Below are 19344 nucleotides of genomic sequence, written 5' to 3'. Positions count from 1 at the left end.
ACAATAGCCCATTGAAAGTGCCTGTCAGCACTCCGACTGGAGCCCCTTTTGATCAAAGGTGCATTGATGACCACCCCACACACACACACACACACACACACTGTCGTGACCCAATACTGGGCTGGGCCGCACCACACCTAGGACCAGCCATAGTGGGGATGGTCAGGGAGATGCAGGGGGAGGTGAGACGGGGGAGTTGGAGGGGAGACAGGGGCGCCAAGGGGATCCAGACAGGGCGGACCTGGGCAGCCGGCCCACTGTGTGAATCCCCCCCTCCACTAGGATTTTAACCTACACACACACATAGGCACACACACACACACATAGGCACACACACACACACACACACACACACACACACACACACACACACACACACACACACACACACACACACACACACACACACACAAACCCCTACTCCCCCTTCTCAGTCTCACAGAGCTGGCTCCCAGGTCTTGGCCCTCTCCAGATGCCTCCATTGTGTTGGCAGAGGACAGGGTAGGGCAGGGCAGACCCATCGTGAAAGTAGAGAGAGAGAGTGTGTGTGTGTGTGTGTGTGTGTGTGTGTGTGTGTGTGTGTGTGTGTGTGTGTGTGTGTGTGTGTGTGTGTGTGTGTGTGTGTGTGACATGTCAGGCAAGCAATCAGACAGTCGTTTATTGGGGAGTTGTGTGTGTCTGTTTGGGACGAAACCAAAAGGATCTCTTAATCCTGAGTGTACAATAGGTTGTGTTCTATTGAGACGTGTGTGTGTGTGTGTGTGTGTGTGTGTGTGTGTGAGGGGGTGTATGTGTATCACTAGCTTGTGATATTAGTCTGATTAGCGCAGGCACAGTGCGGCCCCCGCATCAGAAGTCCTGGCATGTGATGGTTAACAAGATTAAGGAATATGCATAATGGCTCAGGCTCTATGAAGAGCTGGGCTTTTATCCCAACATCTGTGACACAGGGTGTGTGGGGGGGGGGGGGAGGTAGAAGAAAGGAAGTTACCGGGTGGCATATGTTTTCTGGAAGATTTCTTTCTCTTTCTCTTTCTCTCTCTCTCTCTCTCTCTCTCTCTCTCTCTCTCTCTCTCTCTCTCTTACAAACTTTCTCTCTTTCGCTGTATCTCGCTATCCCTCTCTCTCTCTCTCTCTCTCTCTCTACCACTCTCTCTCTCTCTCTCTCTCTCTCTTCCAGCCACAACATAGCCACAAGGGAGCTTTATTCACTTAGCTACTGTACATCTGACTGACTGTGTGTGGCCCTTAAAGCTAACAGTCCAGAAAGTTTTTTTTCTTCTAAATGCCAATACATAATAAATCAAGTATGAAATGAAGTGTTGTGTTGAATATATCAAATAAAATGCCTTTGCCAATCAGCAGGTCTGGCAAAGAATACTGTCAACCTTTAATATACAGACACAGTGCACATGAGACAGACCTACTGGGCTGGAACAAAACCCTGCACAACTTGTAGCTACAGGAGACTCCTGCCTCCTGACAAGGTCCGTACAAGTGCACTCCAGGTTCTCTCCTTCTAGAAGACGATCACAGAATGCAACACATTGTCCTAACATCCCCCCCCCCCTAAACATTGACAGCACCCGTGGTTTGCCGAAGGGTGCCTGGTCTTCCCTTAAATAGCCACTGGCCCAAAGTGTCCGTATCTACCCAGTCAGCAAAGCTGTATCTGTGTGGGTGGGGGTCGAGGGGTCTCTCTAAGGGGATTGCTCTATATGGCCAGATAGAGTGCTGGACAGTATGCACGGCCATGACTTTGGTGGACACACACACACACAAACACACACACACACACACACACACACTTCCAGAGCGAGTGTGTGTGTTTTTCCTTTTTTTGGGGGGGAACAGTTGGCATCAAAAAGCTGATGCACTTTAGCGTAATCCCAGTGAAAGTGTGGAGGTGCACGTAAGGTCGACATTACGATGCTCCGAGCTAGTGTGTGTGTGTGTGTGTGTGTGTGTGTGTGTGTGTGTGTGTGTGTGTGTGTGTGTGTGTGTGTGTGTGTGTGTGCGTGGAACCAGGCGGGGGGGGGGGGGGGGGGGTTTGACTTGTGCACAGTGCAGAAGATGAGAGGTCGTTCATGGTATTGAATGGGGCGACAGCCCCTCCCCCCTCCCCCGTCTATATGGCAGTGTGACCTTGGCTTTGTGCACCCATTACACAATTCAGTGGCAGGGCCCAATCGAATCTGCTTCTGTCGATCAATATCCTATTAAAGCACCACACAAAAAAAACGAGGGGGAGGGAGAGGGAGGGAGGGAGGGGAGAGAGAGCGAAATGAAAGTCTTCATAAAGTTAGCGGTTACAGCTACATCGTTTTTTAATTTATTTGGTAGTCGTGACTTGGGCGGAATTGTAATTGGCCTGTTCAATACCAGGCCCGGGTAATTTGGGAGATTGGGTACCGCCCTTTCCTTTCCATGCCTCCCTTTTCTCTCTCTCCTCCCTTACCTATCTTTGTCTCGTACATTCTATCCGTTTCTTCTGAGACAGTGCTCCTCTGTTCTAGTTCACTGGTCCTTCTAGACATTCCCAATCAAATGCGGTATCACTACTTTGTCATGCCACACAGTCATGGCTTTATGGCACCCGGTCGAGACAGTGCCAGTTTGACCAGGGCACCCTGTAGAGACAGTGCCAGTTTGACCAGGGCACCCTGTAGAGACAGTGCCACTTTGACCAGGGCACCCTGTCGAGACGGTGCCAGGAGGCACCACATAGACACCTGGGGCCAGATTCACAAAACCTTCTAAGAAGAAATGTCTTCTTAACTGCCATTTTGTCCTTAACTATAGACTTAAGGAAGTTAAGCAAAGTTGCTAATCCTCAAAAAGGTTATTGGAAATGTTCTTAAGGTTTTTCCTAAGTTTCTTCCTAAGGAAAAAGTTAAGAAGAAATGGGATTCTTGAAAATTATGCTTTAGGATTTCTTGAGACGAATGGATACTTTTGTAAACATGAACGTTTTCTTGCACCACAGACACATAAGAAGATATTTACGAAGTTCCTAAGAAAACGACGAATTCCTAAGAACATTTTGAGGAATTGCATTTACGAACAATCTTATGAACTTGTTCTTTTTTTTGTCCTAAGCAGCTTCTTAAGTTTATTTCGTAAGTAATGTTTTGTGAATCCGGCCCCAGGGCAACACACACCTCGACCAATGGTGTCCACCTCCAGATCATCTGCTAATAGAGGCCCACCATAGACACACACACAAACACACGTATTCTCAGGCACATGAATCCACATGAGTACACACACACACTCTATCTAAAAACTAGTTGGCACCGTGCTAGTATTAGATTGGCAAACAGCACCCATTTCAAGGGGCATGCCCACCTGGGATCCCTCCAACACACACACACACACACACACACACACACACACACACACACACACACACACAATGGAGCCTTGGCATGGACGCCCAGAGACCAGATGACTGGGAAGAACAGGGTGAGCAAATGAATTAATAATGGAAGAGAGAAGGGCTGGCAAGGCCTTTCCTCCATCCTGCCATCCTCCTATCCATCCCCCCTTCACCCTCAGCCACCCTGTCTGCCCCCTGGCACTCCCTGGCACCACCTCTGGGGATACTTAATGCACACACACATCACACACCCTTCATCCACCACACGGTGTGCCAGCCTTGCCAACCCCAACAGCATCACCATGCCCCGACCGGCTCCTGTGCCAGTGGGCAGTGCCATCTGGGCGCCACACACAGCCACTGGCGGTACTGGCACTTGCAGAGTGGTGTATGGGGTTAAGCAGTGCAGCTGGTATGGCTCTGGTGGCTGTGCCACAGTAGCAGCACTCGATACGGGTGTTAAAATATACAGTGCCTTCAGAAGGTATTCACTGGCCTACAAAACAATACCCCATAATGTCAAAGTGGAATGATGTTTTTGGAAATGTTTCCAAATTAATCAAAAAATGAAAAGGTGGAATGTCTTCTGTCAGTAAGTATTTAACCCCTTTGTCATGGTGAGCCTAAATAAGTTCAGGAGGAAAAATGTGCTTAACAATAAGTTGCATGGACTCTCTGTGTTCAATAATAGTGTTTAACATGATTTTGGAATGACTACCTCATCTCTGTGCCCCACATATACAATTTCAAACACAGATTTAACCACATAGACCAGGGAGGTTTTCCGATGCCTCGCAAATAAGGGCAGCCATTGGCAGATGGGTTAAAAGAAAAAGCAGACATCGATTATCCCTTTGAGCATGTTGAAGTTATTAATTACACTTTGGATGGTGTATCAATACACCCAGTCACTACAAAGATACAGGCGTCCTTTCTAACTCAGTTGCCGTAAAGGAAGAAAAGCGTTCAGGGATTTCACCATGAGGCCAATGGTGATTTTAAAACAGTTACAGAGTTTAATGGCTGTGATAGGAGAAAACTGAGGATGGATCAACAACATTGTAGTTACTCCACAATACTAACCTAAATGACAGAGTGAAAAGAAGGAAGTCTGTACAGAATAAAAAATATTCCGAAACATGTATCCTGTTTGCAATAAGGCACTAAAGTAAAACTGTAAAAAAAAGAAATTAACTTTAACTTAAGAAATTAACTTTGTTATAAATATAAAACGTTACGTTTGGGGCAAACACAACACATCACTGATTACAGTACCACTCATATTTTCAAGCATGGTGGTGGCTGCATCATGTTATGGGTATGCTTGTCATTGGCAAGGACTAGGGAGTCTTTTTAGGATAAAAATAAATGGAATGGAGCTAAGCACAGGCTAAATCCTAGAGGAAAACCTGGTTCAGTCTGATTTCCAATAAACACTGGGAGATAAATTCACCTTTTACCAGGACAATAACCTAAAATACAAAGCCAAATATACACTGGAGTTGCTTACCAAGACTACATTGAATGTTCCTGAGTGGCCTAGTTACAGTTTTGACTTGAAAATGGCTTTCGAGCAATAATCAACAACCAATTTGACAGAGCTTGAAGAATTTTAAACATGATGTGCTAATATTGTACAATCCAGGTATGTAAAGCTCTTAGAGATTTACCCAGAAAGACTCACAGCTGTAATCGCTGCCAAAGGGGGTTCTGCCATGGGGTGTCAATGCTTATGTAAAAGAGATGTTTCTGTGTTTCATTTTCAATAAATAAAAAAAAATCCTATAAACATGTTTGTCACTGTCATTATGGGATATTGTGTGTAGATGAATTCAGGCTGTAACACGACAAATGTGGAGTAAGTAATGGGGGTATGAATAATTTCTGAAGGCAGTTCCCAGTACCAGTAGTACAGCGGTAGCTCACTGTGTGTGTGTGTGGGGGGGGGGGTGAGAAGCCCCACCAGGAGTGTGTGTGTGTGTTAAGTCCAGGAGCAGGTCTGCAGGGCAGCAACAGAGAGAAAACACAGCGGCGCTGACCAAGCAGAAAAACTCAAGTCCTGTCAGGGCCTCTCTCTCTCTCGCTCTCTCTCCTTTTCCCTCGCATCTCCTCCCTCTGTAGCCGTTCGCTCATCCCATCATGCCATTACACCCTCCGTCAATAAAGCGATGGAGAGGAGGAGGAGGGATGGAGGGAGGAGAGGCTCGGGGGCTCTCTAGTTGCTGGGCGGATGTCCGGGTTTGAAGTTGATTGCTGCCTTTGTTGTCAAATGCTTCAATTTGAAAATCCGCTCGAACAAAGGAGAGTTTTTTTTTTTTTCTTCTTCTCCTTTCTCCCTCTTCTCTTCTTTTTTTAAAGACAGCCCTCACAGCTTTTGTGGAGGTTTAGATCCCCGGTGTCTGGCTGGACTGGGGGAGGGGGTTAGGAGGGGGAAGACCAGGGAGGTGAGGGGGGCATGGGGAGGAAATGGCAGCCTCTTTGGTAGTGGACCACACTGGAGAGCGAGAGGGGAGGGAGAGAGGGAGGGATAAATAGAGAGGCTAGCAAACAGATGGGCCAATTGTACAGCAGCACCACCTTGTCGCGGCACTAGTGTACACTAGTTTGTGCGCTTGCCTTTGTCTCTCTCTCCCACACACACACCTACCGTCTGAGACGCATTCCGTTGCACTAAAGTGGCTAAGGGGTAGATTGAGCTGATTGAAACATTTCACTAATGTTACATTTTCTTTCTGCACCGGCGAGGTACAACCAAGGTAGTCCGACAGATAGGGTGGGAGAGAAGGGAGAACGGCTCTATCAGAGAATGAGAGAAAAGAGAGAGGAGAGAGAGAGAGAGAGAGGAAGGCTCCGTCAGAGAGAGGGAGAGCGAGAGAGATCAATGCAGGCCTGATAGCTACAGGTTTCATTTGGAATCCTTCAGGAGGCAAAAAGCACTTGATAAAGCCCTTAAGAGGTAGAGACTGCGGATTACCTTTATGATTGATTTCCATTCCAGTCAGACAGACTGCAGCGCTGGTCATTTTCCTCCTCTCTCCCTTTATTCTTTCTCCCTCTCTTTCTCATCCCTCCATCCCACTGATTCCAAAGGAAGGGCCCTCGCTTTAGGACCAGGTTCTTTCTCTCTGTACACCTTTCTTTCGCTATCCCTCTTTCTTTCCCACTATCACTCTCCTACTTTCCTCTCTTTCTATCCCCCTTCCTTTCCTCTATCCCTACTCTCCCCCTCTCCTTCCATCCCTCTTTCTTCCTCTCCAGACCAGAGCTATAGGCTGAGTTACTGCAGCCCGGTGCCCAGGTTAGCTCTCTCACAAATTACTTCTGTGGCCCCCACTATTAGCCATGCAAATGTACCCGCCGCTTTACTGCCCGCCTCGTAAATAAACCCGCCAAGCCACTTTGGATTAGGGAGGGAGGGAGGATGAAGAGGGGATGGAATTTTGGAAATTACAGTGGCATTTTTTGGGGGGGGTGGGTTATGGAATGACTACACGGGACGGTGTTGATTATTTTGGTACTTATTGGTAGAGATGTTTGCTGGATGCTGCGTTGTGATGACACATGCACTATCGCGCTCTCCCCCTCCCTCCCGTTCTCCATCCCTCCCTCTCTCTCCCTCTCTCTCCCTCCCTCCCGTTCTCCATCCCTCCCTCTCTCTCCATCTCTCCCCCCCTCTCTCTCCCCCCCCTCTCTCTCCCTCCCTCCCTCTCTCTCCCTCCCTCTCTCTACATCTCTCTCCCTCTCTCTCCCTCCCTCCTGTTCTCCATCCCTCCCCCTCTCCCCCCTCTCTCTCCCTCCCTCCCGTTCTCCATCCCTCCCTCTCTCTCCATCCCTCCCTCTCTCTCCATCTCCCTCCCTCTCTCTCCATCCCTCCCTCTCTCTCCATCTCTCTCCCTCTCTCTCCCTCCCTCCTGTTCTCCATCCCTCCCCCTCTCCCCCCTCTTCATCCCGCCCTCCCTCTCCCTCCCTCCCGTTCTCCATCCCTCCCTCTCTCTCCATCCCTCCCCCTCTCCCCCCCTCTCCCTCCCTCCCTGCCTCTCTCTCCCTCCCTCCCGTTCTCCATCCCTCCCTCTCTCTCCATCCCTCACCCTCTCCCCCCTCTTCATCCCGCCCTCCCTTTCTCTCTCTTGCCCCTGTACCAGTGTCCTCTTCCAATGTTAATTAGGAACACCATTACCGTGTCTGTCACAGCAGCAGCCTCCTCCTCCTTCTCTTCCTCGCCTCCTCTTCCTCTCCTCTGTTTGGTATGCAGCGGCAACGCTCCTCCTCCCTCATCCCCTCCGCCTCACGTTTGCGCTGTCCTCATCAAAAATAGTGGTCCCTGTCACCATGAATATAAAGAGGCACAAACGCCTGCCTTTATGGACTGGCTGACAAAAGGCGCTCGATAGCATGCCAGCTAGTCCCACGGTGACCTACACACACACACACACACACACACACACACACACACACACACACACAAGAGTGAGTGAGCAGGCAGCAGGAAGGGAAACCTTTTAAGTGTGACACTTTGGTGCAACAAGGCGAGCGAGTTACCGACCGCGTCTCAATAGTCAAAAGTGGCTTCCTTTCCTCTTGTCTCCTCTCATCAGCACTGTGCAGGTGGAAGCACATTCCCAATACTCCTCCATGTTGCTTAGGCCTATCCTGTGTGTTTGGGATCAGTGAAGATGAAGGAGATGACAAGAAGACAGGGAGAGGAAACCACTATGGCGATGTGGTGTTAAAAAAAAAACACGTTTGAAATGTAACACAACTAAGGGTCTCTCTCTCTCTCTCTCCCCTCTCTCCCCCCTCTCTCTCTAGCCCCCATCGCAGCGGGGACGGGTCCTAACTTCTCGCTGGCGGACTTGGACAGCTCCTCCTACTACAGCATGAGCCCCGGGGCCATGAGGCGACCCTTACCAAGCACCTCCTCCAGCAGGTAACCCCACACACACACACACACACACACACACACACACACAGAATGAGAGGGACACACACGCAAACAAGCACACACCCTCACGCACACACAGAATGAGAGGGGGACACACACGCAAACAGGCACTCACGCACACACACACGCAAGCGTGCACACACACACACACTCACACACGCTTGCTCATTCCCTGAGTAAGACCCTTACCTCACAGTGTGTATTTGCTCATGCGTTCATACCAATGTGTGTGTTTAGGAGCGCATTTATGTGTGTTTCTCTCAAACGCACACACACACACACACAGCCATTCTGACTCTGCCCGTTACTCAGGAGACAGCCCACGCACCCTGTTAGGTCTGAAGGAGAAGCTACACACACACAGCCTGGAGGCGCTGCTCACTGAACTGAGCTCAACCTTTAACCTACCATCTCCTGTACCGTACTCACATAATGGCTGCAAAATATCAATCCTTTCTAATGTGAAGTGTTGCACTGTACGGCCTAGCGTATTCACACACACACACACACACACACACACACACACACACACACACACATTGGTTAAACTTGCGCATGTTAAATGCACATGGGTTTGCATATGTGTATGCGCGGGTGCTGTGTGTGTGGATGCACGTGCACGTGCGAGAGTATGTGTTGACGCGTTGGTGCGCGCGCACGCGCGCGCGTGTGTGTGTGTGTGTGTGTGTGTGTGTCTCCGCACATCCGTGTGTGTCAAGCCCACGTGAGCCAGCGGCCTCGCTCTCCGTCCAGCCTCCTCCCTACCGAAGCGAACACGGCTGAACAAGGAGGCTGGCTGTGTGTGTGTGTGTGTGTGTGTGTATGCCCCGCCACCTAATTATGCGATTAGGAGGGAAACGCCAGCAGACATCACACACACAAATGAATGTCAGAACCAACGGCAAGGGAAACAACTCACTGGTTATGGGGTGCTTCCCAATTCACACCCTATTCCCTATACAGTGTACTTTTGATCAGAGCCCTATGGGATACCTATGGGCCCTGGTCAAAGGTAGTGCATCATATATAGGGAATAGGCAGCCATTTGAGACGCCCCGTAACAGTGGTCTGGTAGCTCACCTCGCTAAAAGAGAGAGATATATATATATATATACACACACACCAGCACCAAACCACTGTCCATGTGTGGAGTGATACTGTGTGAAGCAGAGAGCAGTGTGGGACAGGCTTTGATGGGAGGCCCCAGTGTGGCCGCAAGTAGGAGTCCAACACACACACACACACAGACACATGGATGCATGCTTACATACAGACAGAATACACACACCCGTTAACCCAAATGCATAGGCTACATACTAACTGTATACACATCAAACACAAACATATACAGACACCCCCCCCACACACACACACACACACACACACACACAGACATACCCTGGTAGACTCAGGCCAGCCGTGTGTGTCAGTCCCAGGCTCTTGATCCTTGGCCAGAGTTGCCACTGTTAAAGAGGATTACATTCATCTGGCCTGCCTCTCTCTCCGGGGGATGGCTGCATTCATCAGATGATACCCCTATGTACACACACACACACACACACACACACACACACACCCTATTCTGGCCGATGCAGAGCATGGAAGTTGATCCACATGCATGGGCACCAGACACAAAGAGATGAACCTTTAAACGTGTACACACACACACACACACACACACACACACACACACTGTGTTTCTACAAAGAGACCCGTGACAATATACTTCTTGTCAACACATTTAGATCATGATTGAATGTATGATTTTATGAGTGAAGATATTTCAACAGGCGTATTGTCAGTAACCTCCTGTTGAGGCCCGACGCTAAGGAATGGCCTCTGAATAGCACTGAGACATTGCTAGCAGCCGTTCACCCTTGTCCCTGTGTGTGTGTGTGCGTGCGTGCATGTGTGTGTGTTCCCACCAGCTCGGCCAAGAGGATCAAGTGTATGGAGGATGAGGTGGACAGTCCAGGAGAGGAGTCCTACTACCCGGGCCAGGGTCGCTCCCCGGGCAGCGGCAGCCAGGCCAGCAGCTGGCACGAAGTGGAACCAGGTACGTACTGCTGTAAGCTGCCAACCGACCTACCCTCAATGCCAACACCCCTGTAACACACCTTTACCCCGATACCCTCCCTACTCTTACTACTACCACTGTACATAGCTCTTCTTCTCTGCTTTCAAGCTAGAGACATGGAGTATGTTTTGGGAGGGAGTGGAGTGAGAGGTGTGTGTGTCTGTGTGTCTGTGTGTGTGTGTGTGTGTGTGTGTGTGTGTGTGTGTGTGTGTGTGTGTGTGTGTGTGTGTGTGTGTGTGTGTGTGTGTGTGTGTGTGTGTGTGTGTGTGTCAAGAGTGAGAATGCAGGATTGTGCGTTTGTGAAGGGTGAGAATGAAGGATTGTGTCTAAACAGTGAGGGGGAGAATCGTGTCCTGTCTCTTCCTTGTCTGAGTCTGTCTCTACCTCACGTGTTGGTAATACAGATTTCCATTCTTACATAAAGCGAAGGCTCACATAATCATTTTTCAGAACCACTTTTGGACTTGATATACTTTTTTACAAAGGCGATCTGTCTTGATGGGCAATTTGCCATTTTGCAGCTTTCCTCTCGAAAGTTCAGTGTCCTACCCTATGTGCAAGCTCATCATTTCAGGATACTTTTACTTTATGGGTCACTTAATAGCGCCGTAGAGCCATGGGCTTTTCCCCCTTCATTTTATGGTTCACCTTCATGGCATTAACGATGACATGAATACTACTATTACTAACATGTTGTGATCCATGAAGGGAGTGGTGCAAGGTGTGTTTGTGGTTTGTGAATTTTAGTGTGGAGTTTGCTCAGAGGCCCGTCTTTAGAGTGAGAGGACTGGCGGGGTTCTGTGTTCGTGTTTCTATGGTGTGTGTGTGTGTGTGTGTGTGTGTTCGTGTTTCTATGGTGTGTGTGTGTGTGCGTGTGTGTGTTCGTGTTTCTATGGTGTGTGTGTGTGTCTGTGTTCGTGTTTCTATGGTGTGTGTGTGTGTATCTGTGTTCGTGTTTCTATGGTGTGTGTGTGTGTCTGTGTTCGTGTTTCTGTTTCGTGCTCCAAGAGGATAGAAATTCGACACGGCGCCAACGAGTGCATGTCCTAGGCATGCGTTAAACAGGCTGTGTGAGTATGTTTGCGTACAGTGTGTGTGTGTGTAAATGTATGCATTTGTGTGTGTTAGTGTGTTCTTTTGAATTTGCGCGTGTGTGTGTGTGTGTGTGTGTGTGTGTGTGTGCTTTTGTGAATGGGTGTGTGTGATTTGTATGTGTAACGTGACCCCCGGCCCGCATTGCCTCATGGGAACAGGACTGACATGCATACTTAATTGATGAGGTAATACTCCATATTCTCTCCTAACGCTACACTATATTCACCCTGCCTCTTTTTTTTTCTTTTGTTTTTGTCCCCCTGTTTCTTTCCCCCTTTCCTTTTGTCTCTCAAAAGCTGGATATAAACTGCGTGGCTCGCTAGCTAGTTCGTTCATCTCAAGACAAGGTAAAGATGCATTACTGTTTCCAATTTCACCTCCCGTCCTCTGTTGCCCCCCCCCAGTCCCCTAACCCACCCCCCTCCCCCCTCCAAATCAGGAGGTTCTGTAGTTGGTTGTGGTATCGAGTTTTGTGGTTGGTGTTTTGTATTGTCCAGGTTTCCCCTCCCCCCTCCACCTCTCCTCCCCCCTCCACCTCTCCCTCACTGTGTGTGATTGTGACGAACAATAGTGGGACTGAAACAGATCCTTGCGGCACACCTTAGGCCTTATACCTGCACTGTGTCTGTACTGTAGCATGGGGCTCATGTCCATTGGAATCTTGACAGTCCACCATGATATGTACATTCAAGCAACTCCACCCATTTTATATCTTAAGTGTCTGTCAACAACTTCAGAACATATTGTCTACGTATTCAGAGCGAATTGTGAAGTAGCTACACCCCCCCTCCACCTCACAGCCCCCATCACCAACCGGGATGTGGACTGTGTGTCTGTGTGTGTTTGCATACATTTGCGTGAACGTGTGTCTTGGTGCCTGTGTCCTTGTTTATCTACACCCCGAGTTGGAACATTACAAGCCGACACATGAATGTCCGCGTTACGCATGTCTGCCTGTTGCTCGGGATTCCGATTTTCGTCGTCATCCAAACTTCCAGCTTCACCCCCCCCCCCATGTGTCATTTTCCTTTTGCCTTTGTCATCCTGTTGAGCATTGCGATGTTGTTGACGGTGGATTTGGCTCTTGTTGATGTCCAGTTGGTTTGTTTTTTTGGTTTGTTTGTGGTTACCGAGACGTGTGTGTGTGTGTGTGTGTGTGTGTGTGTGTGTGTTGAAACGCTCGATGACATTGGGACAAGTGTGACACGTCAACAGCTGCTGAAGTCTTGTCTGGTGTGTGTGTGGCTCTTTCACCACGGCGGGGACAGTGTTATAATTAGCAGCAGCTCGTGAAAGTGCATCCTGTGGAATGGCATGCCATCCATTTCCCAGGTAACCCATGTCAGGTCTCAGGGAACATGTCACTCACATGGCCGTCTCGCCGGGCTTCAACAGCTAAGTGTCAGAGGGAGGGAGTGTGTGTGTGTGTGTGTGTGTGTGTTTGTCTGTCTGCTTGGGAGTGTGTGAAGGGGGTTAAGCAATGGGCTGAGCTGTATGTCTCAACTGACTGTTCAAGGAAGAAGTTGTTCCATCAATGGAACATGTCCAGAAGAAGACTTACTCAATCCACATATTTGATAGGTTAAAGTTCGGAAGCATAATCGCCTTTCATTGTATTTGAACATTACCTACACCCGCTTCCTGATATGTCTCCACCTATCAGAGGAGGCGTTGTAGCAACGTGGAGCAGACATGACTCTGCACGCTGTTGTCCCTGGCATTGATAAGGCCGTCTGTATTCATGGCTGAACCTGCCCTGCTTGTCCACTCGGGTAAAGGACCTTTCTCCGTTATAGCCTGTCTGGCTGCTGTGCAAGCCCAATTGCACACCCCTGAGTTGGGCCAAAGCAGGGATAGCTTGGGCCTGATTGATGCTTACCGGAGAAGAGGCCTCAGTAGAAGGGGAGACGGATGGACAGCAGAGAAAGACGAGGAGGGGGCGGATGCTCGATACAGATTCGCCTGCCCACCAGCCAGCAGGCTTGTCAATTTGTCAGAGGAAGGAGAGAGCAAAGGAGAGAGGGGGATGGAGAGAGATGGAGGGAGAGAAGCGGCCTCTCTATGTGTAATAACGCCTCGGAATGGGGAAAGTGCTGAGTACAGCCCAGCTCTGATTCCACCTGACAGAACCTTTTCAAATGTTCATTACTCACTCTCAGACTTCAGGCCCTTCACCCAGACACACAAGCAAGTAAACACACAAGCAAGTACACACAGTTGCATTCCCACACACACGAGCACACAGACGCATTCACACACACACACACACACACACACACACACACACACGCGCACAATCTCTCAGTCCAGATGTTTTGCCTCCCAGTCTCAGCCCCTTTACCTACTTTCTCCTCTTCATTCTCTCTCTCTACCTCTGTACCTCGCTTTCCCTCTTCTCTATCTCACTTTACGCATACCTCCATGAATCTCTATCTCTTCTTGAATCACACTACCCCATTCCCTAGCACATGAAGAAGACTCTAGTCTACAATAGCTGCCTGTACACTGAACAGGGACCGATAGGCTCTTACTGTTACAGCAGAAAACCTTTGAATATGATCCTGGCCATTAGACCACAAATCAACCTGTTGACTCCAGCCCAAGTCTGAGCCTCCTGCCCGTTCCAGACCCTCCAGCCTCCCCTATTGCTTGATCTATGCTACCCTGTTGGAGAGGGACCAGCTCAGCGGGCCTCTGAAGCTAGCTAGCTAGCCGCCGCCGCTAACACCACTTCAAAGGGCCAGGTATAGTAATGAATGGGCAGAATTTTTCTCCGAAAGTTCTCCCCCTCAAAGAGCACTGCCAACGTTTGGTCTGACCCCCCCATCCCCCCCCCCCCCCCGTCTTTCATCTCTTTGCTCCACACAGCCTGTGGGAACATGGTATTTATGGTTCTGACGGCCCAAGCGTGGCGCAATTGGTCACATACCTCCTCAGGATTTTAAAAGGGCGACTCGTCTTTGGTGGTCACCCAAACGTCAGATGTTTTTTTTCCCATGCTTGATTGCCGCTCTCTCTCTAGAAGTTCTGGTTACTGTTGTTAGTGTTGTTTATGAGGCTGGGGCTTCAGATATATATATATGCACACCCAGTGGCTTTAGAGAAGGTGTTTGAGATCAAAGTAGACATTAAGCGATATGTCTAATATGACATACATTTCAATTGAATGGATAGGTCTTTAAAAGGTGAACAAGTGTGTATCTGAGGGATGAATGTTGTGTGCCTGTCAGCCATTGTGGAGCTTTTTATTGAGTGAAACTGTATGTTGGATGTGGGTTTATAGACCTGTGTTTGTTTGTCTGTGTACCCTTTTGTTTCTTGATTGCTGGGATAGTTTCTATGGTGTCAGTATGACCTGATCTGTTTGTGTTGAAAGCAGCCAACCTCGCCTCTTGATGTTCTCTAAACTGTGACTGTGTGTCCATCCTCCAACCTGCCCCCACCCCAGAGAAGTTTCCCCTAACTGGTCCAAGAGCAGATATTATTTACCCCCCAAATGGCTAAGGTTACGATTGGGGGCTGTGCAATCTGATCATATATATATATATATATATATATATATATATATATATATATATATATATATATATGTGGTTAGGGTCAACTTCTACCTTAAGTCCTTCCCTTTCCAACTCAGTTTGATCAAACGGCCTTCCTCAAAAACCCTTCTTTAGCCAACGGAGGGCAATTACTAGTCAGTCCTTCCATCTCTTTCTTTATCTCCCTCTCTCACTGCCTGAAAGGGGAAAGGAGTCTGCGAGGGCTGGAGAAACCAAGACTTCTGTGTGATTTAGGGCTAGATTGCCACACACACTTTTTACACACAGACCTCAGTCCCTTGACACAGACCCATCTAGAGACTTCAGATCCCACCTCCAATGCTTCCAAGACGAGCTAGAAAATGGCAAAATCCAGCTCTGCTTGGCGCATGATCTTTTCAGAATGTCGGAAGGAATGTTTAATTCTTCCATAACAAAAATGAGAGGCATTACAATTATGAGGAAAGCTTTATTCTTCGACTAATATTTTAAAAGCCATTTAGTGTTTATCGGGAGCATTAGTTTTACCTTGTATGGTGTGCAGAGTTTGCATAATTTAGACCATTCCATTGGTGCATCTGACAAGGTAAAACGAAAGCATCCAGTGTGGTTGGGGTGTGGTCAAATAGAGCTTTGATTAGCTGTGGTGCACAACCAATTACAGTAGAGACTGAATATGGACCATACAAATAACGTTATCATGCATGATCTCTCTACTGACTATTCTCTTTGGCTTAAACTCTTGTGGTAAATGCTATCTGAACCCATTGCTCACATTAACCCAGCAAAGCCCCCAGTACACACTGGACTAGGACTGTGTGACCATGCTGTGTGCTTTGCCACTAGGACCTTACCTGTCTACTATACCATCTATTCCTCCTTCCCCTATTTTAACCATTCCCACTCTCCTCTTCCCACATCTCTCTCTCTTAACCCTAAACCCCCATCAGCCCACGGATAAGGCATGTCTATTCGTTCTATATATTTTTTGGCCTATTTTCTGGAATGGAAATCATATCATTCATTTATTAACAACTAACCTCAACTCAATAAAAAATGTAAAAAATCGACATTTTCTAATTAGTGCTGTCTACTGGAATTTCATAAACTTTCCTCTAAAAACTCTAACTGAATAGGCAAAGATGTCCTTACAAAATGGCAGTCAATGCACACGTGTGCGCCTCAGAGCTATGCTTCTCAAAAGTAATCCAGTAACTTAGCTTTAGTATCGTCATCAAATCCCTAACATTGTCAGACGGATTAACATTGAGGACCCTACAAACAGCAAAGGTGAGGATTTTTGGCAATATCTTTAAAAAAAAATAAGAATTGCGACGCAAGGCACAAAAGTATCTGTATTCCCCTTTAAAGACCGGCCTCCACTCGTATAGCCTATGCTGCGCTCCGTTGGGCCCTGACCACTCCCCTCCCCCCCCAACCCCCTAGTCTGGCCCCCACGCCTCGCCAACCCCCCCACGCCTCGCCAACCCCCCTTGCACCCCCCCACCCCCACCCCACACACACTCTCTCACCTGTGAACCCAGCCTGTGAGTCTCCGTGACATTTCCTTATTAAATTTCACTTATCAATCATTCTTGCCAGGGATGCCATCGCCCACCACATTAAAGAAGTCAGAGAAGTGTGGTTTCAGCAGCCCCGTCGTGCCTTCGCAGACCACCTCCTCCCCCCGAACGGCATTCACACACCATCATCGGCCTGTCATTACAGGACCTAGAGGTGAGGTCCCCCCCCTCCCACCCCACCCCAACCGTGTCATCCCTGGCTCCCCCTAGTTCACCACCTATAGCTGCCTACTCCCCTCTGTCAGATCAGGGCTGTAGAGAGATAGAGACGAAGCATTAGTGCTCCTTGCTGCTGGTTGGTGCTGTGTGTGTGTGGCTCTGCTCGTACTTAGTGTTGCTACTGTAAGCGTGTTGTACAGCCGTGTTTCCCATCTCCAGTCCTGGAGTACCCCCAACCGTACATGTTTTTGTTGTGGCCCCGGACAAGCACACCTGATTCTACTTGTCAACTAATCATCAAGCCCTTGACTAGTTGAAGCAGGTGTTTTTGTCCGGGGCTTCAACAAAAAAATGTGTGCTGTTGGGGATACTTGAGGACCGGAGTTGGGAAACACTGTTGTTCTGTTTCTGCTTTATGGGTTGTGAGTGCGAGATCCCATCCCCCTTTCACACTTGGTGATTAGTTCCGTGTGTGTGCGCGCGTGTGTGCGTGCGGGTGTGTGCGTGCGTGCGTGCGGGTGTGTGCGTGCGTGCGGGTGTGTGCGTGCGTGCGGGTGTGTGCGTGCGGGTGTGTGAGTGCGGGTGTGCGGGTGTGTGCGTGCGGGTGTGTGCGTGCGGGTGTGTGCGTGCGGGTGTGTGAGTGCATGTGGGTTTAGCCGGGAAGGGAACACGAGTTGATATTTTTACTGTGCGTGTAATCCATAGATTACCTCACCAAGGCAAGCTGCTTTCCCTTTGGCCGGTTTGGTTTATACATGGTTTAGTTTATATTTGGTTTATATATTATGACTTATTACCATATAGCCATAAATGTAGACCGGGGGGGGGGGGGGGGTTCGCAAATAATTGCACTTTTGGATGATTCATACAGGCTTGATGTCCATAATATTTTGACCTAAAATAAACGTTAATACCCACTGGGGCTTAAAGGTTGAGGCTTGGGGGGGATTAAGTCGTGTCAGTAAGTAGTATAACTGTCACATTTAGGATGTTGTGTTCTACACTCACATAAAAGGACAAAATGGTGCTGTTCATTCATCTTCATAAGTCGAACCGGTTGTCATGCCTGTTTGGTTTGACTTTAACCGCCCCTGTTGTACCAATCTCATCTGTAATTGATTTATCATAGTTGGAGCCCTTCTTCACGCCCCACGTTCCTTTTGAAACGTTAGGCGAACCCGTTCAGCCGCGAGACATAGGTGTAGCCGCAGGGCGCCGCAATTTGGCAAACAAAGACTCGCGAGCCGCACGGTTCGTTAGCTCGACTTCTCGTCTTCAAAAGGGCTATTAAAACATTCTTCTTTCGTTGTCTCCCTCTGCAGTCTCTTCAGCAGCCTCCTCCCATGGGGTCGCACACACACACACACACACAGCCACCTGTTGATATCTCTCCACGTGAAAACCACCCGCCTCAGTCATAATAAGGGAGGGATTGTTTTTGTATCATATTTTTTCTTTTCGTGAATCCATCTGTGGGTTATAGACACTGAGTGTACAAAACATTATGAACACCTGCTCTTCACATGACATAGACTGACCAGGTGAATCCAGGTTAAAGCTATGATCCCTTATTGATGTCACTTGTTAATCCACTTCAATCAGTGTAGATGAAGGGGAGGAGACTTGTTGAAGAAGTATTTTTAAGCCTCGAGACAATTGAGACGTGGATTGTGTGCCATTCAGAGGGTGAACGGGCAAGACAAAATATTTAAGTGCCTTTGAACGGGATATGGTAATAGGTGCCAGGTGCACCAGTTTGTGACAAGAACTGCAACACTGTTGTTGTTTTCCACCCTCAACAGTTTCCCGTGTATATCTAGAATGGTCCACCACCCAAAGGACATCCAGACAACTTGACACAACTGTGGGAAACATTGGAGCCAAAATGGGCCAGCATCCCTGTGGAACGCTTTCGACACCTTGTAGAGTCCATGTCCTGACAAATTGAGGCTGTTCTGTTCAACCCAATATTAGGAAGGTGTTCTTAGAGTTTGGTATACTCAGTGTATTACCACTAGAATATTACTAGTATTTTATATATTCCTGCTACCAGTCACTGTTTACGGGTGTTCTTAATGTTTGTACGCTCAGTGTATGATATATTTTTCAAGTAAAAGTTGGCAGTGGAGGTAAAATAGAACAACGTGGTAGGTGGGGGAAGAAAAAGCCAGCAAACCAATTCGATTTGCAAAGTGGAACTAATCCGTAGCACTTTTCTATTGGCCATGCAGCCCCTCATGTAGGCCCAGACCACAATGGAGCCCACTGCTCCCTCCCTCCATCTCCCCTTCCCTCCCTCCCTCCCTCCCTCCCTCCATCTCCCGCCAGCTGTCTGAAGCCTTAGCCAGCTTCCCGTCCTGTTCCGTCCCCTCCCACGTCATGATCATTTACATATTTGACCCGGGGGGGGGGGGGGGGGGGGGGGGGGGCGAAGCCCCTGGACCCCCTCCAGATTAGCTACAGGCCCATCCACTGGGCACGTGTGGGGAGGACCTGCTGTCCATCCAGACCCACTTTCATCTTTCCTCAATAATGACGCGCTAAAGTCACAGCTAACAGGCCTCGCTTAG

The 19344-nt window shown here is 48.6% G+C and overlaps 1 protein-coding gene across 9 annotated transcripts in view; it reads left to right on the top strand.

The window, feature by feature from the left end:
* nfia (nuclear factor I/A) overlaps positions 1 to 19344 on the top strand; it is a 178665-nt gene that overhangs the window by 132838 nt on the left and 26483 nt on the right. For 6 of the 9 annotated variants that reach the window (XM_029706505.1, XM_029706502.1, XM_029706501.1 and 3 more), the window contains exons 5-7: positions 8189 to 8306; positions 10250 to 10389; positions 11790 to 11840. In XM_029706505.1, the coding sequence (XP_029562365.1) occupies positions 8189 to 8306; positions 10250 to 10389; positions 11790 to 11840 (309 nt within the window). The remainder of the gene's footprint in view (positions 1 to 8188; positions 8307 to 10249; positions 10390 to 11789; positions 11841 to 19344) is intronic. The other 3 variants (XM_029706504.1, XM_029706510.1, XM_029706506.1) reach the window with 2 other exon arrangements.

This window comes from Salmo trutta, chromosome 22 (assembly GCF_901001165.1).
Source record: "Salmo trutta chromosome 22, fSalTru1.1, whole genome shotgun sequence".
Classification (NCBI taxonomy): domain Eukaryota; kingdom Metazoa; phylum Chordata; class Actinopteri; order Salmoniformes; family Salmonidae; genus Salmo; species Salmo trutta.
Note: the sequence above shows the minus strand (reverse complement) of the source record. Positions and strands in the feature narration are given on the sequence as shown.